Consider the following 23,293-nt stretch of genomic DNA (forward strand, 5'->3'; position numbering starts at 1 on the left):
AATGTTCTAAAATCAGGGATTCTTAAACTTTTTCCATTGATGACTCCTTTTTTCCTAGGGAAATTTTTACATAACTCTGATATGTATACTAATAGGTATATTAATCAAATATTTATTTATAATAAATCATGAAGAAATGTATTTTAAATAATCATTTGGTTTAGATATAACTTTACCATTTATTAAAGATGAAAGCAAACCTGCCTTCTAATGAGATGATATACTTATTTTCACATAAAGAATTAAATCTTGGTATAATATTTGACAACCAAGACTATGGTAAAGTCACACAATGCAACATAGTCAATACAACAATCTAAATTCATTATGTCAGAAATCATCAATAGATTAGATTTGATTCTGAGCTAATTTTTGGTCACTGTTCAGTCAGAAACCTTTTACTATTGCCAAATTTTTTACTACCCACCACATTCGGCTATGTGACACCATGTAGAATTGTAATTCATAGTTTAAGAAGCTTTGCTCTAAATCATTGCTGATTTTAAAAAATGAACATTAAAACAACCCTGAGGTACCACCTCATACCTCTCATATTGGCTAACATGAGGGAAAAAATAAAATGATTAATGTTGTAGGGGGATGGGAAGTGGAGGAATTAAGACACTAATGCACTGTTGGTAAAGTTTTGAACTAATTCAAATGATTCTGGAGAGCAATTTGGAACTACATCCAAAGAGCTATAAAATTCTGAATACCATTTGATCTAGAAATACCACATCATATATCAAACAGCTCAAAGAAAAAAAAAGAAATACATATGTAGAATATATGAATTACATGCACAAAAAAAAGCCCTTTTGTGGAGACAGAATTGGAAATCAAGGGAATGACTATCAATTGGGGAAAGGCTGAACAAGTTGTGGTATATGATTGTAATGGTATATTACTGTTTTATAAGAGATGATGAGCAAGATGAATTCAGAAAAATCGGGAAAGACTTACATGAATTGATGCAAAGTGAAGTCATCAAAAATAGGAGAACAGTATATACAGTAATCTCAATATTGTAAGAGAAACAATTGGGAATGACTTGGCAAATCTCAGCAAAACAGTAACTCAACACTTCATGAGTCCTTTGGAATTAATGAAGAAAATTGCTATCCACCTCTAGGTAAAGATCAGGAGTCTGAATAAAGATCAAACCATATTATTTTCACTTTCTCCATTTTTGTGGGCTTTTTTGGTTTGTATTTTCTTTCACAACCTAATATGGAAATATACTTTGCATGAGTGCACATGTATAACCCATATTAAATTGCTTACTGTCTCAGGAAAGGAGGGAGAGAATTTAGAACTCATAATTTAAAAAAAATATGAATATCAAAATGTTTTTACATATAACTGGCAAAAATAAAGTATCATTAAATGAAGACATATGAACCAAGGTAAAGTGAATTGAGCAGAATCCAATGATTAACTGTGAATTACTTAGCTATTTCCAATACCATGGTCCAAGACAATTCAGGATTTATGATGAAAAATGTTATCTACCTCCAGAGAAAGAACTTAAGAAATGTGAATGAAGATCACAGCATATTTTTTAAACTTTATTTTTGTTGGTTTTTCCTTTCTTTTCTTTTCTTTTTTCTTTTTTTTGGTCTGTCTAATATAATTTATCTAATATGGAAATATGGTATGGTACTATAATAATATAATAATATGGTACTATAATAAAGTGCTTGTTTTCTCAAGAATGAGGGAAGATAGCAAAGCAGAAAATTATCACAATCAAATGTTAAAATTGTTTTTACATTGAGAAAAATCATTCTTCATAAAAATCTACCTTAGGCACTTAAATAGTATGTAAGTAATTTAAGATGATTCTTTTATCTTACATCTATAAGCAGAAAATTTCTTACGCTTCTTGTTGTCTTCACTTTCTGATGTTAACATGCTGATGTTAACTGTAACTTTGCAGTCAATAGAGCCCAAGCATTAATATTTATTAAAGACTTTAATTAGGGTTAACCTTTGAGCAAAATGGAAATGTTGCTATGTGAAATTTGGGAGTTAAATTCAAGTGCCAGCTTACTGTTCTTTAGCTCTGTATTTGGCCCTGAGGGTGTTATTTGGGTTTGGGGGGTGAGGATGAAATTGAGAAATTATGAGTATTTTTTACAATTCTAAGTTACTTTAGCAAATTTCAGCACTGAATGGATCCAAAAAAGTTTCTTGTGTTTGTATGCTTTTTTTCACCCTCAGTCACTGAATAATAACCTTACTATGAAATATCGAGGTAGAAGAGGAGTTCTAATTGAATTTATAAGTACACCATTCAAATGTCTTTTTTCTCCCTGTGCTATATCATATTCCTAGGGAAATGCAAAAAAGGGTGGTGGGAGAACATATTCATTTCTCCTCCTCTCCACACCCCCAATTATAGCACTCCCTCAAGTATGAGGATTGAACTTGAATTCTAAGCTTTAAAACAAAGGAAAAAAATCATTAAAAATGCCTCCTTGTGAAAAAAAACATCCAAAAGTATGCAAGAATTACTCTGGCTTGGAACACTGGCAGGTTTTTTATTTGCATCTTGTTAAAACATTAATGCTTTTCAGCTTTTTCAATCATTAACAGTTTCATCTTATGGTTCCCTATGGAATTACAAGCTGATAAAATTGTTCACTACTCCTCAAACAAAGAGCTAACATCAGAGAGGCTTCTCAATAAAAACTGCAGAAGGGGCCTTTTCTATCACCTGATGCTTTCCCCCCAATCTTTCAATTCTCTTATGCACACTGCTTAGAATATAATTCCCAGATAGCTGTAGCAGCAACAGAAAGCAACTAAGACTAAACTACTGTAAAACTTTATTACTTTTAATTAATGCAATTCCCAACTGTGCTAAATCACTCTTCTAACTCTTAAAAGAAATATATCCATGTAAAGAACTCCTGTTCCAGCATCTTATTTCACCGTCCCAGTTTTTCTTTTTTTTCCCTTGGACTGTTTCTGCACATGTAAGAAAAATTTTCTTTCTTGTGCTTTCCTGCTCAGCCCTTCTGTTGCATGAGACTCTGTCTTTAGGGTAATCTTTCTGGATATGTGGTCAACACTTCAAACACATATCCTAAACTGATGCTTCATTTCCCCCTCTGTGACAATCTCTTCATTCTCTGTATCTTGGCATGTCATCACATTCTGTCAGTTCTTCCTTCAGAGTCAGTTTTTTCTTGTCCATTTTCACTACCATTATCCTACTTCAAGCACTTATTTCACATCAGGACATTGTGATAGCTGTCATTTCAATCTTCCCACTTTTATAGATTTGTCTTTTTTTCAAATCTAACTTGATGTAGTTGTTCCAGATTGTTTGTTCAGTCATTTTTCAGTTGTGTCTACCTCTTCATCATCCCTTTTGGGATTTTCTTTACAAAGATACTAGAGTGGTTTGCCACTTCCTTATCTTGCTCATTTTACAAGTGAGGAAACTGAGACAAACAGGGATAAATGTCTTGTCCAGGGTCATACAGCTGTTAAGTGTCTGAGGTCAGATTTGAATTTAGGAAGCCTAGTACTTCTGACTCCAGGATCAGCACTGTTCCACCCAGCTGCCTGTTCTAGATCAATTTTCCTAACTATTTTCTTTACATCACACCCTTAGGCACCTACAAAAACTCCTCACTTTCTAAAGAATAAATTGAAAACTTTTCATTCAGATTTTCAGATATTCTTTACCCATCTTTTCAACACTTACCCCTGTTGTAGACAGAAAAATCTCTTTATTATACATCATTACAAGCTTGGCCAGTCTTGCCTACCTTCCTTAAGGAGAAAATCACAAATTCACACTGACTGGTCAGCTAATTGTTACATTATTTTACATGGACCCTCACTGTATCAAAGCAATTCTTTCATACCTGCACAAGGAATTCACTACTCACTAGAGTTACTAGGTGAAAGCATTTCGAACTTTCCATGCACCCTTCTCCCCCATCCTCTCAGCAGAAGGCCTAATCTTACACCTTAATCCAAAAAAAGTAAATAAATAAAACTGGGACTATTATCTGAGAACTCCTTCCTTCCAGTTCCTCATCTCATATCACTTAGATGTCTTCCCTTCCTGAATTCTCACTATATCTTTTTGTCTTTGTGTTAACATCAAGGGGTCTTTCTCCTTGCCAAGGCAAACCACTCTTTGTGACTCATGATTCTAATCCATCTTCTCCAACAGAAAAAAAAAAAACTTTTGTAATGTTCAATATTTCCCTATGTATTGGCTGTCTCTCTGCTGCCTACAAACATACTACTGTCATTCTTATCCTTAAAAAAAAATCTCACTTGTTTCATCCATTGCCATTAGTTATTCCAAATCTCTCTTCCTTTAAGTGATTAAACCTGAAAAAACTTTCAACTTGATCATTTAAATGAATGAACCTGTTCTCTCTAAAGTTAACAGTGATCTCTTAATCATCAAATCTATTGAACTCTTAATTTTCAATTTTCTTGATCTCTGCAGCCTTGAACACTGGGAATCATTTTCTTCTCTTGAACATTCTCTTCTAAGTTCTTTTAAAAATGTTTTTTTCTCCTTTTACTTTCTGACCACTCTTTTTCAGCTTCTTTTACAAGATCTTCCTCTAAGTCACACCCACTAGTCAGTTTTTCTCCAATGCCTTGGACCATCTTTGGCTTTAGAACACATTCCTTGGGCCAATTGTGATTCTCATCTCTTGTTCAGAATCACCAAATGCTCACTGGGGCATCTCTAATTGGATATTCCATGGACACATTCCATGGAACTCAGCATCTTCTCCCTTCCTCTCAATATTCTGTTTTTTGAACTTCCTTATTATTATCAAGGACAGCAGTATCCTCTCACTTTTTTCAAGTTATCAAACTCATCATCCTTGACTTCTCACTTTCACTCAACCCACACATCCAGTCTGTTACCGAGTTTTGTCATTGCTACCTTCACAACATCTCTCTTAATTTCTCTTTTTTAAATTACAAAACCATTATGCCTGGTCTACTGAAAGAGCCAGTTGGTTGGTCCTCTCAACTCCAGTGCTTCACTTTGTTGATCATCTTCCAGTGCACACCTTACATATCACTACCCTACTCAACAAACTATTTGCCCCTTGCTCCTTCTAAGATAAAGTATTAAATCTTCTGTTTTTTAAAGTCCTTCACAACCTGGCAATTGTCAATCTTTCTAGTCTTCTTACATTTTATGCTTATCCATTTACTTTAAAACCTTGTAACTCTGGTCACCTTCTGTTCATCTCACAAGTTACTCCATCTTCCAACTTGGTAATTTTTCATGAGATGTCCCTAGTCCTTGCCTTAAGAACAAGCCCTCACCAATGCCAATATTCCCTCTGAGATTCTCTCTCATTTATGCTGTATGTATCTTGTGTGTTTATTACTGGTGCATGGAAAATGAATTTGGAAGTCTTTACAAAGTCTAGAAAAATAAAATTTTGCTATAAAAGCCCCTTATAGTCATCTAGTCTAACCATTTCCTTCAGAAAGGTAAGGAGACTTATAGATGGTTATATTAGAATAAATGCAGAGATAAGATTTGACTTCAAATCTTGTTTATAAAAAATTCTACTAGCTAAAAAAGGTTTTTTATGCATAGTACATTTTATATTTTATGAAAGGTAGTATTAAGGTGAAGTAGCTGACAAAAATATTCTCATAAACAGGAGACAACCTTGTAAATAATCTAATTGTGCTGTTGGTATGTATTTATTAAATTTCAAGCAATACTTCCCACAGTAAGTATACATTAATTGAGAGTTTTAAGCTATGAGAGGCTCTTCACGAAACATTAATTTACTTTAAGTAAATGCTTTCTCCTTCCAAAGTATTCTCTAATGATTTATTTCCCAAACTTGCTTTCAATTTCACAATAGAAAATTTTAATATGACTTCAAAAAACTCCAAATCCCATAGACAATTATAATCAACAAATATTTCTTGATGTCAGGAGAAATAAGACAGGTATTCAGCATATTGAGTGGACTCTGATGATAAACTGATGGGAGGATACAAATAAAAATGGTGCTGGGTGGGCTGTGATCTGCTTCATTAAAGAGAATTTCTGAATCCATGCTCTCACTGATTCATTTGAATAGCTAAATAATTAAGTATTTTTTGAAGTCCTAGATAATGGAATCAGAGAACCTGGGTTCAAATGTTCTACCAAACATCATACTGTATGTTTTTGGGCAAATAGATTTTATGGGCCTCAAGGAGGTCCACTCCTTATCTCTTTCAAAAGATCTAAAATTAAATCTAAAACTAATCTACGTACTGTTTGCATGCTATTCTTCCTGAGTTACGTTTGAAATAGAATAAGTAAGAAGCACAAAGACTGAAATATATTCCTTTGATTTGTGGAGGAAGAATCAAATCATAAGAAAATAAGCTTATGTGAATTCCTTAATTAAAATATTTAAAGTATTAAGTGTCTAAGACATGTAAAGCACTATTACCATGCTGGATACTAGTGATACAAAAATGAAAAATAAAATAACACATTCTATCAAAGAGCTTAGACTTATTCGGGGGGAGATAGGATATGTATACACTAATAAATATAAGGTAGAATGTGACAGGAAAGAGAGAGCTGCAAACTAGTCAAGAAAAATGTGTGAAAAATGTCTTCAGCTACAGAAGAATCAGAGAAAGATTCACAGAGGAGAAGGTACCAGAGTTGGGCCTTAAAGGAAAAGAAGGATTTCATTAAGAAAAGAGGAAGGGGTATATCCAAGTACAGGAGACAGCTTGTACCAAAGCAAGAGAGTGAGAAAGATTCAATTAGTTGGAATCATACATTAAAGTATGATATAATGTGAAATTCAACTATAAAGGTAAACTGGATCCCAACTTTGGAAGACATTAAATTCAAGGATAAGGGATTGAGATTTCATTATGTCGGTAACAGGCAGTCACTAAAGGTATCCAAGCAAGGGAATTTCAGAATCAGGCCTCTGCATTACAAAGATTTTTTTAACATTTATGTGAAGGACAAATTAAGTAAAGGTCTAGAGGCAAGAAAACAAATTAAATGCATCTATTTAGAGTCAGTCAATCAATTAATTAAAAATGAAAGAATATATATGAATTACAATAGTGACTGATGAGGTACAAGAAGTGAGTGGGAAGAAAGATTAAAAAATGTCTGAATTTTAGAGCCCATGTGACAGAAATAATCTAATCCAACTTCCTTATTTTTCACACAAGTAAAACTTAATTTTAGAGATGAGAAGTACTCAAAGTACTCAAAATTAATAAGAGGCAGAGCTCAGATTTAATCCTATCTCTTCAAAATACAAGGTCAGAGCTCTTTTTAATATAATTCCTCAACGTTCTTGATTCTGGGAGGTGACACCAAATTAGGAGAAAGAGGTATGCTGAGTTAATGGCATGGATAGCACCAATCTAGATAGATGTGTCCAGTAGCCATATGCAGATAGAGAATTATCATTCAGCTTAGAGACTGGTGCTAGATACATGCATATAAATATACATTTGAATTTGGTATTGGCTCTCAGAAGTGAAATATGAAGCAAAGAGCTTCTCTGATGTCACTATTCATTCAAGCTAATTTCCTATACCTTTCAGATATACAGAGTAATAAAATCATAATTGATGATCAGAATGTTAACCATGAAGCACTGAAAGAAACTTTATGATCGGTGTACTTACTAAGGGAGGAAAGTGACGGATGCTTTAGTTAAGCAACAAATTAAATGACTTCTGAGATAATTAATGGTTATGGTTGGAATACCAATTTTATATGATGAAAAATCTATCTAAGGATACAAACTTCTTAAAAGATATGTTGCTTTGGACCACTTAAATAATTAGGCTCTATTTCAATGTCTAAATACATCACATGCAATTTATATACTTTTCAGTTAAGGAAACAAGAATAGTCTAAAAAAATAAAAGTAAACAAAGGATAAAATATGAACCTGAAAATCTCAAATCATAAAATAATCTCAGAAATTACCATGAATATTAACTCAAAAGCAAAAAAAAAACCTTATCAGAATAAATAACAGGATTTAAACATAATTAATCCCCTTATAAGTAATTAATGATACAAATGAAGAGAAAAAAAGTTCTTAACACTTCTAAAACTGAAAAATTTACCATATGGAGAGTGTGATACCAAATGATAAAATGTCAAGCTTCTGGAGAAGTCCCAAAATGTCATTAACTTGAAAGTGATTCTCTAAAATGTAGACAAAAACTATACATGCAAAATCATTGAGATTCTACCTATTGAAAAGGTAATTACTTAAGCTATCAAAGAAATGAATAATTGGAAAATAACAGATTCACTGTAGAAGAATTTCTATGTCAAAAACTCCACCAGAGTGTATCACAATGATTCAAGCTCAAACTGCAAAACCAAATTAATTTTTATGTCATCTTGTCATAATAGAAGGCACAGTAAAACTATCAATACTTGTAATACAAATGTGTTAAGTGCTGCTGGATGCCCTTGAATCCAAAATACAGATTACAGATATAGATATAATATATAACATAATGTTCAGTTCTTCACAACTTGGCCTCAATCCTTTTCCAGCATAATTCCTTAGAATTGAGGCTCTTTACTGACTCTATGCTTTTTCAGTGACTTTCTTTACCTATGAAATACACTCTTTCCTCACCTCAACCTTACAAAATCTCTCACATCTTTCAAGCCTGAGGTGAAAAATAATGGTCTTCTCCATGAAGCCCTTCTTGACTCTCCTTTCCTATAATTACCTTGTATTTATTTTGTGTGTCTATCTTGTATGCATACATATGAATATATATATATATGTGTGTATGTTATATATTTATTCTATATGCAGTTATATATGTGCATGCTGCCCCTCTCAATAATATAAACTCCTTGGGAGAGGGGAATGGGATAATTTTTGTCTTTGTATTACTTCTGCCTTACATAGTACATGCCATATAAGAGGAACTTAATCAATTCCTATTGACTGGCTGATAATTATTTAATAAATGTCTGTTGAATTTTGGTCAATCTCACAGAAATGGTGAATCATGAGGACTCAAAAATCCATCAAATAATTTTTGCGACTTTATTTATTCTGTAAAACAGAAATTTATTCTGTGTTGTCCATGTGGTTTTCAATCATGCGATTTGTGTTTTAGTTATGGGGCTGTGACTATCATACTGAATAAATGGTCTCTTAAGAAATTTAGATTAGATCACTGAAAACGATTTCTTTTTGCTATAAAAACATATCTCAAGAGCAGATAACTATATATTTATATCATCACATAATGCCATCCTGGGTTAGTTTTTTAAAATAAACTTGTCTTAACATGATTTCAAAATTTAGCTTCATTTTGCAGTATAATTTTTGTACCTTCAACATCAGATATCTATGTGACAACAATACTTCTAGGGGAAAAGCACACATTTAACTCAAATAGGAGAGGCTTCTCTCTGAATGTATCATGGTGGCTTAAAAATAATCATCTCACCTCAGTACTGATATATGAATACCAGAAAACTCTAGAATTACATTTAAAACTAGACTATTTTGGGATAATCTATTTCTATAAAGTTCATCTAGAAACAATAAGGGTCATATCATGTACACACACACAAATTCTAATCTAGAAGGATGTATAATGTAGGCTTGGCTAATATATGATTCTACTTAAAACTCTGCAATTACACACACATCTGAGAAAATCCTTAGATTAACTGCAAATCTTGATAAAGAGATAAAGTGATTTCATGTCACAGCTTTGCAAATCTCTTTCACTCAGTCTTAGTGTTTGAGCAGGGAAAGGAACATATGATTGGTCTTTCCTTACTGGATTTTGGACACTATAGTCTTTCAGGCTTGTTTCATATATTCACGAATTCATGCTACTTTAAATCATAATGGATTTCCATTTATCTTTCCCCATCAGAACTTTCAGTGGTGGTTGTATCTGAGAGACATACACACTGAGTACAAGTGTTGAAAAGTGTGCTATAAAATAGAATTTTATATTTATCCAATACCATTCTTTCAAAGAACTCGAAGTAAATTTCATATTTAAGTTAGCCTAGGATTTGACTATAAACTGGATATTAAACAAAGTGAGTTCTAATTACATCTCAAACACATTTTTGTCTTGTGACCTAAAGGAAGTCATTTAATCTCTCTGTATTTCATTCTCCATATGTATTATAGGAAAAATATTTTTCTGGAGTAATTAGCTTTTAAAAAAATAGTAGATTTTTTTTGTCTTTATGTCACAATTATTTCCAAAATCTTTCATCTCTTCAAAAAGCCACCTCTTATAGTAAAAATTAGAATATGAAACGAAAAAAGGCATTTGAGCAAAAGCAACAAGTGGACCACATCTGTCAATATATGCCATATTCCACACTCTAACCCCTACCTCTGTAATAAAGGGAAAGAGATACATTCAAATATATCTACTGAAATAAGAAATGGAGAAAAAGAAATAGGGGACTGTCAGAAATATATTTACCTTATTTCAGCAGAAAATTTGACCTTAAAACAATGAAAAAGTTTCATTATAAATTTCTCTCATTAACAAAATAGTATTACTGTGTTGTCTCTTTCTTAAACTCAAGACTAAAAATGTAAATTCTCTCTGGTCTTTAAAGAGACAATATATTTTCTTGAGAACTTTAAGAAAAATCAAGACTCAAAAGGTCTTAATATTGATCTTCTTAGAGAAGACATGCTCTAATTGTACAGGAATGCTTCTACTACTCATAATACATATTTTCATGAATAGTTAGAAACATTTAATTATTCTTTTATTAAAGATCAGTCATCAATCCTGTGCTAATTAATTACCAAGTAGCAACCATGATTTAGAAATGAGAAAAATCTGGATAAAATATACAAGATTTTAAGAATTTATTTCTCCTTGATAAAATGGAGACAACCCAGAACTGTGAAGAGAGTACTGTATTTGTATCCAGAGGGACTTTCTTTTGAATCTCAGCCCTATTTCTTGCTGCAAAGATCATGATCAAGTAATAACTTGATAAAATGTCTTTGGACTTTAGTTTCTTCATCTGTAGAATGAGGGGATTAGAATAGATCACCTCCCAGCCCTAATTCTATGATCCTATAATCTGATTCCTTCTCATTCTAATTCTAGGATCTAAGATTATTATAAATACTAATCTGTGAAAGTTAGTTCTTACTAGGTATTTTACTTGAAGCAGCCCTTGAAGAACTGCTAGATAACTAAGAAAAGAAGAAATATTTATGCTCAACCAAACATGCACTTGGGTTCTGCAACTTTATTGTTGAACTACTTTATATGAAATATGGACTTTAATCTATTTTCATTTGCCTCTAAAAAACTTAATAAAACCTTAACCACTGTTACTGTCCTTCTGATGATCTAGTTCTTTCAGTAGAATGGTGGTCATACTAAAGAGAAAGCATGTTTGCTGACTAAATACAGTTAAGTTCTGGCTTTTAAGACTCATGTACAACAAGAAAAGCAGCTTAAAATGCTATGATACTAGAATCATTGGCATAGTCATATTCAAATAATATTACATTCAATCAAGATATAGTTTGAGGGAAATGCATTTTCCCTCTTTTCAAGGAACTTGGATGAACCAAAAGAAATACTTTTGACAAGCTGATCAAAGCTAACTGTTTAAAAGTTTGTCCTTTAAGGATTGTGCAACAGGAAATTTCCAGGTGGATTTCAGGTAAGATGGTATATTCGCTGCTGACAAATTACTTCAAAAACTGTATCTAAAGGCTTTTCTATAATGCTAAAGATTTTACTACACAAAAATGTTACACATGATGGAAAAAAGTAGAAAGGAAACACGCACAGGAACATTTACCTTCCACTGCTCTTTTGAAGAACACTTTGCAGCTGCCACAGGTCACCACCCCATAATGACATCCCGAAGCCTCGTCCCCACACACCAAACATATTTTAGAAGGTCTTGATGATGTAGATGAAACACTTCGTAAAGAAGAACTGTAAAAACAAAACAAGATTGAGATTATATGAAATGTAACATTAATACACAACTGTGTGAAGGAAATGCTTTGTAAGGTCTAGGAGGGTCAATATTGGAAAAAGACTAGATACAACTAGGTTGATAGGTTGGCCTATCATGAGTTACCTCAATGACATTTGTTTTCCTCACCTTTTTATCTTTGAATCATCTGGCTTACACATTTATTGAAATGTTTTGAAAATCACAAGAGAGTGGATAAAAAGCACTTTGAAAATCTTAAAGTTCTACATAAATGTAAGCTGCTATTATTTGTTTGTTGTTAAGACTTTCTCATTATTGAATTATAGAAATATTCAGCAATCTCCGGTTTCTACAGAAGAGAGCATTTAGAAAAGAGGATTTTAGATTTTAGTTTTGTCTAATTATTTTAGTCAATCATAATTTATAATGCACTTATTATGAGCCAGTGTTTGTATACTTGTATGAAGTAGGTTAAGTCATGGTTTTGTGATATATGTAATACTACTCACATGTGTTATAAAATTATAATATTTAATTTGCCAAGTAGAACCCCAGCACAATAATTTTATATAAGCATAAGTAAAACTACCAAATTTCCAATATACATCTCAAATTCAAATTCAAAATTCAGCTCATCCCACAGTCTATTCCTCCAAGCTTCCTAAGTCACCTGACTCCCCTCTTCAACATTTCTTCCATCCAATCAAATTTCAATTCCTTTTGCTTCTATGACCACAGTATTACTTACTTTTATCTATTTATTTCTACTCACTCTGCTATAAGTTCAAGATTCCATTTATCTGGGTTATTTTAAGAATCTCTTAACTCATTTCACTGCCTTTAATCCATACTTTATTGGGATGCCAATATAATCTTCTGTTATCCACTTGCCCTAAATTCTTTAATGACCTCTGAATGACAACTGAATAAAAGCAATAGCTTGGTATTTAAAGTTCCCCACAATCGAGATCTAACATGTTTATTCTACCTTATTTTATTGTCTACTATTTCAGATCCTATATTGCCCCCAAACTTTGGCTGTTCTTCAATCTCATTCTCTTACATATCTTATTCTTACAGACCATGCCTCAGAGCTAGTCTTCCCATCCTCTCTGCCATTTGAAATCTTTTAACTTATACCTCTTTTGCAGATGAATCTATGCATCTCCTGAATTCTAGTGCCTGATTTCCAGCTGCCTGCTGAATGTCCCAGGGACATCTCAACATATCTAAAACAGAACTCATTATCTTTCCCTTTACATTCTCACTTACTTAATTTTGTCAAAGTACAGCCTTATTTCTAGGTACCCAAGTTTACAACCCTAGGGCTATCCTCCACTCTTCACTTTCACTCAGAAATCCTCTCCCTTTCATTCTCTCCATACCAAGTTCAATCAGCTGCTAACTTACTTCTTAAATACACATCCCATAGAAGAGGAAAAATTGGGACACTAATATATTGTTGGTGGAGCTGCCAATTGATCTAACCATTTTGGAGAACAATTTGGAACTATGCACAAAGGGCTATTAAACTGTGCATAGCCTTTGATCCAGCAGTGTTTCTACTGGGTCTGTATCCCAAAAAGATCATAAATAAAGGGAAAAGAACTCACATATGCAAAACTGTTTATCACAACTCTTTTTGAGTGGATACCCATCAGCTAGGGAATGGCTGCATAAATTATAGTGTGTGTTCTATAAGAAATGAAGAGCAAGCTGGTTTTAGAACAGCCTGTAAAGACACACATTAACTGATGCTGTGACATGAGTAGAGCCAAGAAAACATCATACACAGCAACAAAAAGATTATGGGATGATCAACTGATGGACTCGGCTCTTTTCAACAATGAGGGGATTCAAGACAGTTCCAATAGATTTGTGACAGTGCCATCTGCATCCAGAGAGAGAACTATGGAGACTGAGTGTGGGTCAAAGCATAGTATTTTCATCTATTTTGCTGCTATTGTTTGTTTATTTGATTTTTGCTTTTTTTCCTCCTTTCTCACATTATTATTTTTTTCACTTTTGTTCTGATTTTTCTTGTACAACATGATAATTGTGGAGATATATTTAGAAGAATTGCAATCTAAAAGAAAAATTTGGAACATGAGGTTTTGTAAAGATGATTAGTGAAAACTATCTTTGCACGTATTTTGCAAAATAAAAACAAAAACTCCTAAAAAATAAGTAAGTAAATAAATAAATAAATAAACAAATGCCAATTCCCCCTCCTTTTTTACTCATACCATAACTATCTTAGTTCAGGCTCTTATTACCTCTCATTAGAACTTCTGTGATAGTCTCCTAATCTCTCAAATGAAACAATATCTGTAAAGCAGTAAATATCATTCCTGGTACATAGTAGATACTGTAATGAACACAAATACATCTCTTGTCAATAAATCTCTCTTAACGTAAATCCATTCTCAACACGATCACGAAGTTGCTATTTCAAAGCTGCCAGTCTTACAATGTCACTTTCTTGCTAAAGAAGCTTCAGTCATTAGCTCTCTTTTGCCTTTAGGAAAATATGAAATCCTTTGTTGGTCATTTCAATTCCAGCATGATTATATGTTATTCCCTCTCACAGACTCTGAATTTGGCTGACTCTGCCTAATTCTCAGGAAATAGAAGGTTCTTTTTCCCAACTTCTTGAACCACTTCTATCTTTTCAAGATTACGCTCATGGGCCACCTCCTTTTCGATTCCTTCAATCATTACAGCCTCTTCCAACAGCCATTTATTTAGTAAATATCCCACAATGACCCTCCAATTTATACAGTATATCCTCCACAATAGAACTAAGTTTCTTGAAAATAGGGACTATGCCACTTTTTAATCTATTACTTTCAGATTCCAGCAGTGGCAAACACATAGGGAGAACTTTATAACAAGTCTTGTTGAATGATTTCTCTTCTAATCCTAGGTTAGGGGCTAATTCCCCTTAGAGTCTTCTCAGATTCTCCGCTTCATATATTCTTAGTGCTCTGTCCAGACTCCTTCCTCCCCCTTGCTTCTTCCCACATTCCAACTGATAGAATACTCTTTACATGTCTTGGAACATTTATTAGACTATGAGTTTCCTCAAGGTAAAGACTGATCATATTTTTTATTTATTTGTAGCACCTTGACAAGTGACTTGCAGGTATAATTGCTGAATAAATATTGCTGAATTGAATTAAAACTTAACAATTTCAGCAGTCCTTTACTTTGTTCTTGGATACTTGAGAATACCAGGCCCTGGTTACCAAATAAACCAGTTTTTACTGTCCTTATAAATAAAACTGAACTCCATTAGAACAATTTTATGGTTTCACTGGGATAATTACAAATGGAATCTGATTTATTCTTCAATATTATGAGAATAAAAAATTAAACAATTTACTTACAACTACTGAAGAGACTGTCATATATAAATATATACATATATATACACACACATATATATATATGTGTGTGTGTGTGTGTGTGTGTGTACACACACACACCGAATTCAAAGAATTAAACATAAATATGTAACATGAAAACTTGCCCAATTATATGGATTAAGCCATATGAATTCTCCCTTCCAAACTATCTCTCTGTTTACTCATTACTTCTAACAACAAAAGTAGAGTTCGGTTCTTTGCTTTGAAGTAAGTCATACTCCTAATCTCATTATTAGAGTATAAGTTTATAGAAGGTAGATAGTGCTAATGAGGCCAGGGTTACAGATTCAAGCCTCATACGGCTTAGTTAACTTGGCACAGTAAAAACTCTGTTCTATGATTACAAACTGTACTCTAAAACTCAACCAGCTGTCTTACAAATATAAATCATTATTCACAAGGTAGTTTGAGCAACAGAGTGTGAATAGCTCAGGACAACCTATCACCATTCCCTCCTAAATCCAGAAGTACATTATTTACTGATACTGGGTCAGATAAGTTATTCCTATATATGAAGAATAGCAGACATAGCTCATATTTTTAAAGTAAGCATATTTTTACATTTTAAGGAAAATAGTCTTTACATTTACTGATATTAGACAAATCTTTCAAAAATATTATAGGCTTTCATGAATATTTTATATATAAAAAATTAACTATCATATAAAACCCATGGTCTTGTATTGGAGAAAAGATACAGATGCTAGAAAAAGCATTTTAAATGATATAGGATTCCATGACAAAGTTTTATCTGGAACTCATTTTATATCTAAATGAAAATATACAGTAAAACATAACAAATTGATAACCACTACTTTTCCCAAGGGAAAACTTACTATGAACATGTTATTCTATCTTAAAATAATTATAGGTTATTATTCTAAATCTAGTTATCATTAAGACTATTTTTTATTTCAAATTTGTTCTTCTACGAAAGAATCACATTCTATTTTAATGATCAGTTTTGCAAATGTTCAAATTTGATAATTTTTCTTGTTATCAACAAGTTAACGATTTTTTTCTACTTTCCTATAATTTCACTTGTACACGCCTTCTTCCGTCAAAGCAATTCATCTGCCTATAATGCTACAAGAGTATAAGGTACAATGCTGCTTTTACCTTTTTTTCTGAGTATAGCTGAAAAAACTTGTATTTTGGTCAGTAGTTTCTACAATAGAAATAAATAACTTCATATTCCATATAAAGGTTTGGGAGAGGTTAAAAATGCCACAATGAAGACCTGAAATAACAGAGTCTAGAGTCCATCCCCCTCCTTCATTTGTTAGGAAACAAGACTTTTAGTCCTGGTCCTGCTACCAAATAAGTTTGATGGACTCTGACCACTCAGTTGGATGATCTTCTCTAAACATTTATACTCTCATTTGTTTTAATAAATAACACAATAACAGCTAAAAGTAAATAAACAGTTATATAATACTTTAAAGTTTGCAAAGGTTTTAATATAAGAAGTGTAGAGTATACCTGGTGCAGACCCAATTATAACCCCTCTCCCAATTCCAATCTCTCCAGCTTCTTTCCCTCCTGTCTAAAAATCTCCCAAGGCTTTCCCCCTTCCTTAAACAAACATTTTCATAACCTTTCTATCACCTCAAATTATTATCCTATATTTGTTCTTCCTTTTATAAATGAGCTTCTCGGAAAGTTATACACTCGGTGACAACTCTTTATGCTCCATATACTTTTTCACCTTTGTAATGCAATACTTCAAGATTTGCACCTCTACTGTACTATTCTATCCAAGGTTACCAACAAATCTCTTAACTGCAAAGTACTTTGGGAGTTCTGCATATTGTGCCACTGTTCACCACCCGCTTTTTCTGGATACTTTTTCCTCCCTTTCTTTCCTTCACTCTGTTCTCTCTCCTGGTTCTTCAACCTGAATGTTCCTTCACATTCTCCTTTGCAGGATAGTCCTCAATGCTATGTTCCTCAAATCTGATACCTTGTAAAGCTTTATCCAGGAATATTTTCTTCATCTCTCATGCTTAGAAATCTCTTTCTTCCTCTCTGTCTCCTAATTTCCTCAAGTCTCAGGTAACATGCTGTTTATTATTGAGTCATTTTTCAGTCATGGCTGACTCTTCATAATTCCATTTGACATTCACTTGACAAAGATACTAGAGTAGTTTTCCAGCTTATTTTATGATGAGGCAAATGGAATTGAGTGATTTGCTCAGCGACACAAAGCTAGTTTAGTGTTTGAAGCCAGATTTAAATTCAGAAAGATGAGTCTTCTTGATTCTAGATGCAGTGCTCTACTACTTTAACTACCCAACAGCCCCTCTCAGCTAAGGTCCAACCTTCAATAAAACACAAAAAAGAATCCCCCCTCCAATTTTTCACATTTTCTTAATCTTAATGCCTTCCCTCTCAGTTTATCTATGGTTTGCCCAGTATATGGCCTGTTTAAACCATACCTGTGTTAGAATGATTTCAGAAAGGTCTGGAGAGAGAAACAAGAGAAAACATTGTAGAAAGCAACACGATCATACAATGATCAATTCTGATAGACTTGGCTCTCTCCAACATTGAGGTAACTCAGGCCATTCCAATAGACTTGTGAGGGAGAGAGCCATATGCATCTAGAAAGAGGCTGAATGTGGATTACAACATAGCATTTTCACCTTTAATGTTTGCTTGCTTGCTTTCTCTCTTTTTTTTTTTCCTTTTTGATCTAATTTTTCTTGTGCAGAATGATAAATGTGGAAATATGTTTAGAAGAATTGCACATGTTTGACCTATATTGAATTGCTTGCTTTCTAGGGAAGGGAGTGGGAGAAAAATTTGGAACATAATTGCAAAAGTAAATGTTGAAAACTATCTTTGCATGTATTTTGAAGATAAAAATCTATTATTAAAAATTTTAAATAAAAAAGTTAAAAAATTTAAAATAGCTATTTTCAGAATGTCTCCTCTCTTAAGATTGTGAATTGCTTGAGAAAAAATAGTCTTGCATTTCATTTAATTTTTACTCTTTCAAATTTTTCTAATTCTTACTGTAGGGATAATTATCCCATTTAATCAACTAAGTTGGAATCGTCATTAGCACTTTTCTGTCCCTCTTCTCAAAGTCAAACTATGCCAAAGTCTTAAAAGTACTATTCTAAAATATATCATTTTGTTGGTCCCTTTAATTATGTTCATATGGCCACTATTCTAGTTCATGCTTTCATCTGTCCTAGACAGCTGCAACGGTCTCATCATTGGTTTTCCTGCTTACATTCTAACAGTTTAACAGGCTTTACAATAAATGTATTCATTATTGTAAATATTCAGTGAGATCTCCTCACATATTATACTGTATAAAAAGGCATGGAATACTAAAAATGAGAAACAGATTATGTGTATAATAAACCAATTTTTAAAACAACTTAAGCAAAATGTATCCTTCCCAACTCATAAAATGAATTGAACTCTTTTTAAGTAATTTTTTCTTGTGTTTAACCTAAACTCATTTAGATATCATATTAAATGTGAAATAACTAGTTCTAATTTTATTATTACATTGATAGTTAGTGTATGCTATTTAAATACATATATCTCTTTCAATACTAGATAATTCATCAGTATTTTTTAGATAGTTCATCACTAAACAGATTTTTTCATACTATTTCATAATGCACATAGGCATTAAATACAGGTTATAATGTCAGTTGGATGAATAAAGTCACACCTAAAGTTATCTGGCAGCTACTGAAGAAACTTTCTCACTAGGTTGAAAGAGATAAATAGTCTAGGAAATTGAAATTTTAAAGAACAATTACTAGTCATTTCCTTCCTAGGATACTCTTCTTCATCTTTCTTAATATAGTAGTTGTAAAATCACAATTCAGTACAGTTTATGCCATTAATAAAATCTGGCAGAGGGACACTGTTTAATAAAGTACTATCTAGCTATAAGGTATGCAATTTCTAGATAAGATTTTACTTAAATGAATCTATTTTACCTTCAAGTGACAATAATTTTCTTTTTTTAAAATAATTTTTTTCTAAAACCAAAACACCATGCTATACTTGAAATTATCCAATTGATATATAATGAAATTATACAATTAAAAGACAGTAAAATATTTTGAAGCAGAACTAAAAATGAGGGAAAAACAGCAACAGGGAAGGAATTGTTTGCATCTTTAGGGTCAGACATTAAGACTTCTATATCCACTAGACTTTATTTGACATTATATCAAACGCCAATAATAGGAATTCTTAATTTAACAACCATAGCAATTCTTTAGTCAAAGATAAAATCATTTGTTGTTATGTTTGATCAGCTTTTGATTGAAATTTTCATAGAGAATTAAGATAAAAACAAATAGAAGAGCTAAACAACCACTATCTACTATTTCTAGAAACACTGAGGGCCTATATGTATAAAACACTGGTGGGGATTACAAGCATAAATTAAATTTAAAAAAAAAACCTCAAAGGAGGGGAAGAGTAGAGAAAGAGAATTTGGAACTTAAGGTTTCAAAAAACCCCGAAATGTTAAAAATTGTTTTATAGATAATTGGAGAAAAATAAAAATATTAAATAAATGCTAAAAAATATTTCCCCCAATTTGTTATTTACTTATTTTAAATATTCTTTCTTTTTACAATTTGAATTCCAAATTTGTTCCCTCTTCAAGACACTACAAAGACAAGCAATATAGTAATTATATATGTTCAATCATACAAAATGCTTTTCTATATTAGCCAGATTGTCAAATGAAAATGCAAAAAAAATTAAACTTTAATTTGAACTCAGCATTTCATTATGAATCCTTTAGAATTGTCTTGGATTATTGTATTGAATAGCCAGGTCTTTCACAGTTGATTATCGTAAAAACATTACTCTTCCTCAGCACAATGATCTCTTGGTTCTTCTCACTTCACATCAATTCATATATAGTCTTGTCAATCTTTTTTTTTTCCTCCTGAAACCACCATTATAATTTTTCTTATACTAACATAGCACTCTAACACAATCATATGCCATAACTTGTTCAATTATTCCCCAACTAATAAGCACCCCCTTCATTTCAAATTCTTTACCAGCACAAAAAAAATCTGCTGTAAATATTTTTGTAGATACTGGTCCTTTTCCTTTTATCTTCTTGGAATATAGACTTAGTAGTGTTATTTCTGGATAAAAGGCAAGTACAGTTTATATATTTTAGATCTAAGTTCTAAATAATTTCCTAGAATGATTAGACCAGTTTACCATTCCACCAACAGGTTCTGTACCTACATACCTTTATCTTATCCAGCATTTGTTATTTCTGGTAGGTATAAAGCTATGCTTCCTAGTTGTTTTTATTTTTATTTCTCTAACCAATAGTTATTGAGAGTACTGTTTCATATAACTAGAGATAGTTTTCATTTCTTCTTCTGAAAACTATTTATATCCTTTGACCATTTATCAATTGGGAAATGGTTCTTATTTTTAAAATAAATTTGACTCAATTTCCTATATAGTTGAGGAACAAGATCTTTATCAGAGAAGCTTGTAAATTTTTTTGATATTACTTCATTGCTTATGAAACTTTTTAGTAAATAATTGCTCTGATTATTTCTTTTAAATTTTTTTGCTTTTTTTTTGAGATTGATTTTTTTTAAAGTTCAGCTGAAATATATTAAACTCTGCTCCAGTCCTTTCTTTCAAGTCTTTATGTATTTTTCCGTTTCAAATGTATTTTCTGTAAACAAATGCTATTGAATTATACTTTCTAATTTATCCTGCTTTCGGCTTCCATTTGATGAATTAACTCTTCCATTTACCTCTATAGTTATGATTACTGTGTATTTCCCTCTAACTTTTTCTTCTGTTTAATCTCAATTTTTATCCTATTTTTACTCAAAAGACTGTTTTGCTTTTGACTACTCTCTCTCTTAGTCTCATTCTCTTTTATCATTTTCCCCTTCCCCCATAAATTTTATCCTCTTCTACTTACTATCATGCTAGGGGATGAGAGAGAGGTCTCTAATAGATCTTTCTTCTTTGAAATAATTCCAATGCCAGTGAGATCAAACACTGCAAAGGCTCAAAGAATGCAAACTTTCAAACTGACATCTAGGTTTCTGCCTCTTGAATATTTTTTTCTGTCATCTATTCAAGAGTGATTGTAAGTATGGGAGGCTGAATATGACAAAGTGAGAAAGATGACTATGATCAAATCCCTTCATTACCTAGCTCCCTCTTACCTTCCTGGTCTTTTTGCACCTTCTTTTTTTAAAATAACTTTTTATTGACAGAATATATGCCTGGATAATTTTTTACAACATTATCCCTTGCACTCACTTCTGTTCCAACTTTTTCCCTCCCTCCCTCCACCCCCTCCCTTAGATGGCAGGCAGTCTTACACAGGTTAAATATGTTATACTATATCCTAGATACAATATATGTGTGCAGAACCAAACAGTTCTCTTGTTGCACAGGGAGAATTGTATTTAGAAGGTAAAAATAACCTGGGAAGAAAAACAAAATGGACCTTACTTCTTGCCATGAACTCTTCCCTCAGTGACCTTGGTCTTCTGACTATTCTAACAAACTATATTCTCTCTATTCTAGGAATTCTCTCTATCCTTTCTCATTTAAATCCAATTCACTTGCATGTCATAGCATCGCCTCCCTGAAGTCATGGTTCTCTTCCAGAAGAGAGGAAAAACAACAACAAACTTGTTTCCTATGTCTGGAGTGTTCTCTCTTTATTGGCTTCCTTTGAATCCCACATAAAATCCCATCTTGTACACAGGATGGCTTTTCAAATCCTTCTTAATTCTAGTGCCTTCGCTCTTTTAATTATTTCCTGTTTATACAGTATATTTTTATGCTATATATAGCTTATTTGCATATATTTGTTGTCTCCCCTACCAGATTGTAAGATCCTGAGAACAGGAACTATCTTTTGCCTCTTTTTGTATCTCTAGCAATTAGCCCAGTATTTGACACATTAATTTATTGATTCATGTAATAAGAGATGATCAGGGAGTGAAAAAATGTTATCTAGTAAAATGAGAAACTAACTAATATTAGAAACCATCTTGTCAATAGACCTAAGCAACACCATTTGATAATTGTCTACAACAACTCTCAGAAAGATTTATGGCTGATTGATTTTATTTTTTATTTTTTGTCGCTTAGTTAATAGGCATTCATTAAATACTTAATACGGACCAAACACTGTGAAATGATCTGAGAAAACAAAGACAAAAATAATCTCTGTTAAACTTCAAGAAGTTTTTATTTTAATAAGAGACAAATATGAAAATAAAACAAGTTTATTTAGAATAGATAGAATATAATCTCAGAAGATACAAAAAGGTCAGGATTAGAAAAGGATGCCAGAGCAAGGTAAATTTTAAGCAGTTTGGAAGAAAATCAGGCAAATTAAATGGTGAATTCAAGTAAAAAGAACATGGCAGGCCTGGTGGACAACCCAAACAAAGACAAGGAGGAAATGGAGTGTTTTGTGTGAAGACCAACAAATAGGTCAGTTATACAACATGTTGAAAGGAGAGTAAAACATAAAAAGTAGGAAGGAGATAGATTTTAAAAAGCCAAGTGGAAGACTTTGTTATTACTATTTTTTGCTTTACTACACATAATTTTGTTGTTTTCTTCTCAGAATGCATGGGGAGGTGTGGGAGATGAAGAAGGAGGATAGCTACTTGCTTATTGAAAGTAAAATAACATAGAAAGTATTTATTTAAAAAAGAAAGTATTTACTAAAGTAGGAAGCAAAAAGAAGAGTTATTAAAATAAAGTATTAAAATAAAATATTATTATCCAATGGATCCTAATAAAGATACTACCATGCTGGTTGCCAAATTTTTCTTTTTTTGTAATGTTGAAAAAATTAATCAAATGA

General features: G+C 32.3%; 1 protein-coding gene across 6 annotated transcripts in view; it reads right to left on the reverse strand.

The window, feature by feature from the left end:
• The window catches only part of NR3C2 (nuclear receptor subfamily 3 group C member 2), a 366,275-nt gene that overhangs the window by 149,737 nt on the left and 193,245 nt on the right, over positions 1-23,293 (reverse strand). For 4 of the 6 annotated variants that reach the window (XM_074273687.1, XM_074273689.1, XM_074273688.1 and 1 more), the window contains exon 3: positions 11,840-11,991. In XM_074273687.1, the coding sequence (XP_074129788.1) occupies positions 11,840-11,991 (152 nt within the window). The remainder of the gene's footprint in view (positions 1-11,839; positions 11,992-23,293) is intronic. The other 2 variants (XM_074273690.1, XM_074273691.1) reach the window with 1 other exon arrangement.

This window comes from Sminthopsis crassicaudata, chromosome 6 (genome assembly GCF_048593235.1).
Source record: "Sminthopsis crassicaudata isolate SCR6 chromosome 6, ASM4859323v1, whole genome shotgun sequence".
Classification (NCBI taxonomy): Eukaryota; Metazoa; Chordata; class Mammalia; order Dasyuromorphia; family Dasyuridae; genus Sminthopsis; species Sminthopsis crassicaudata.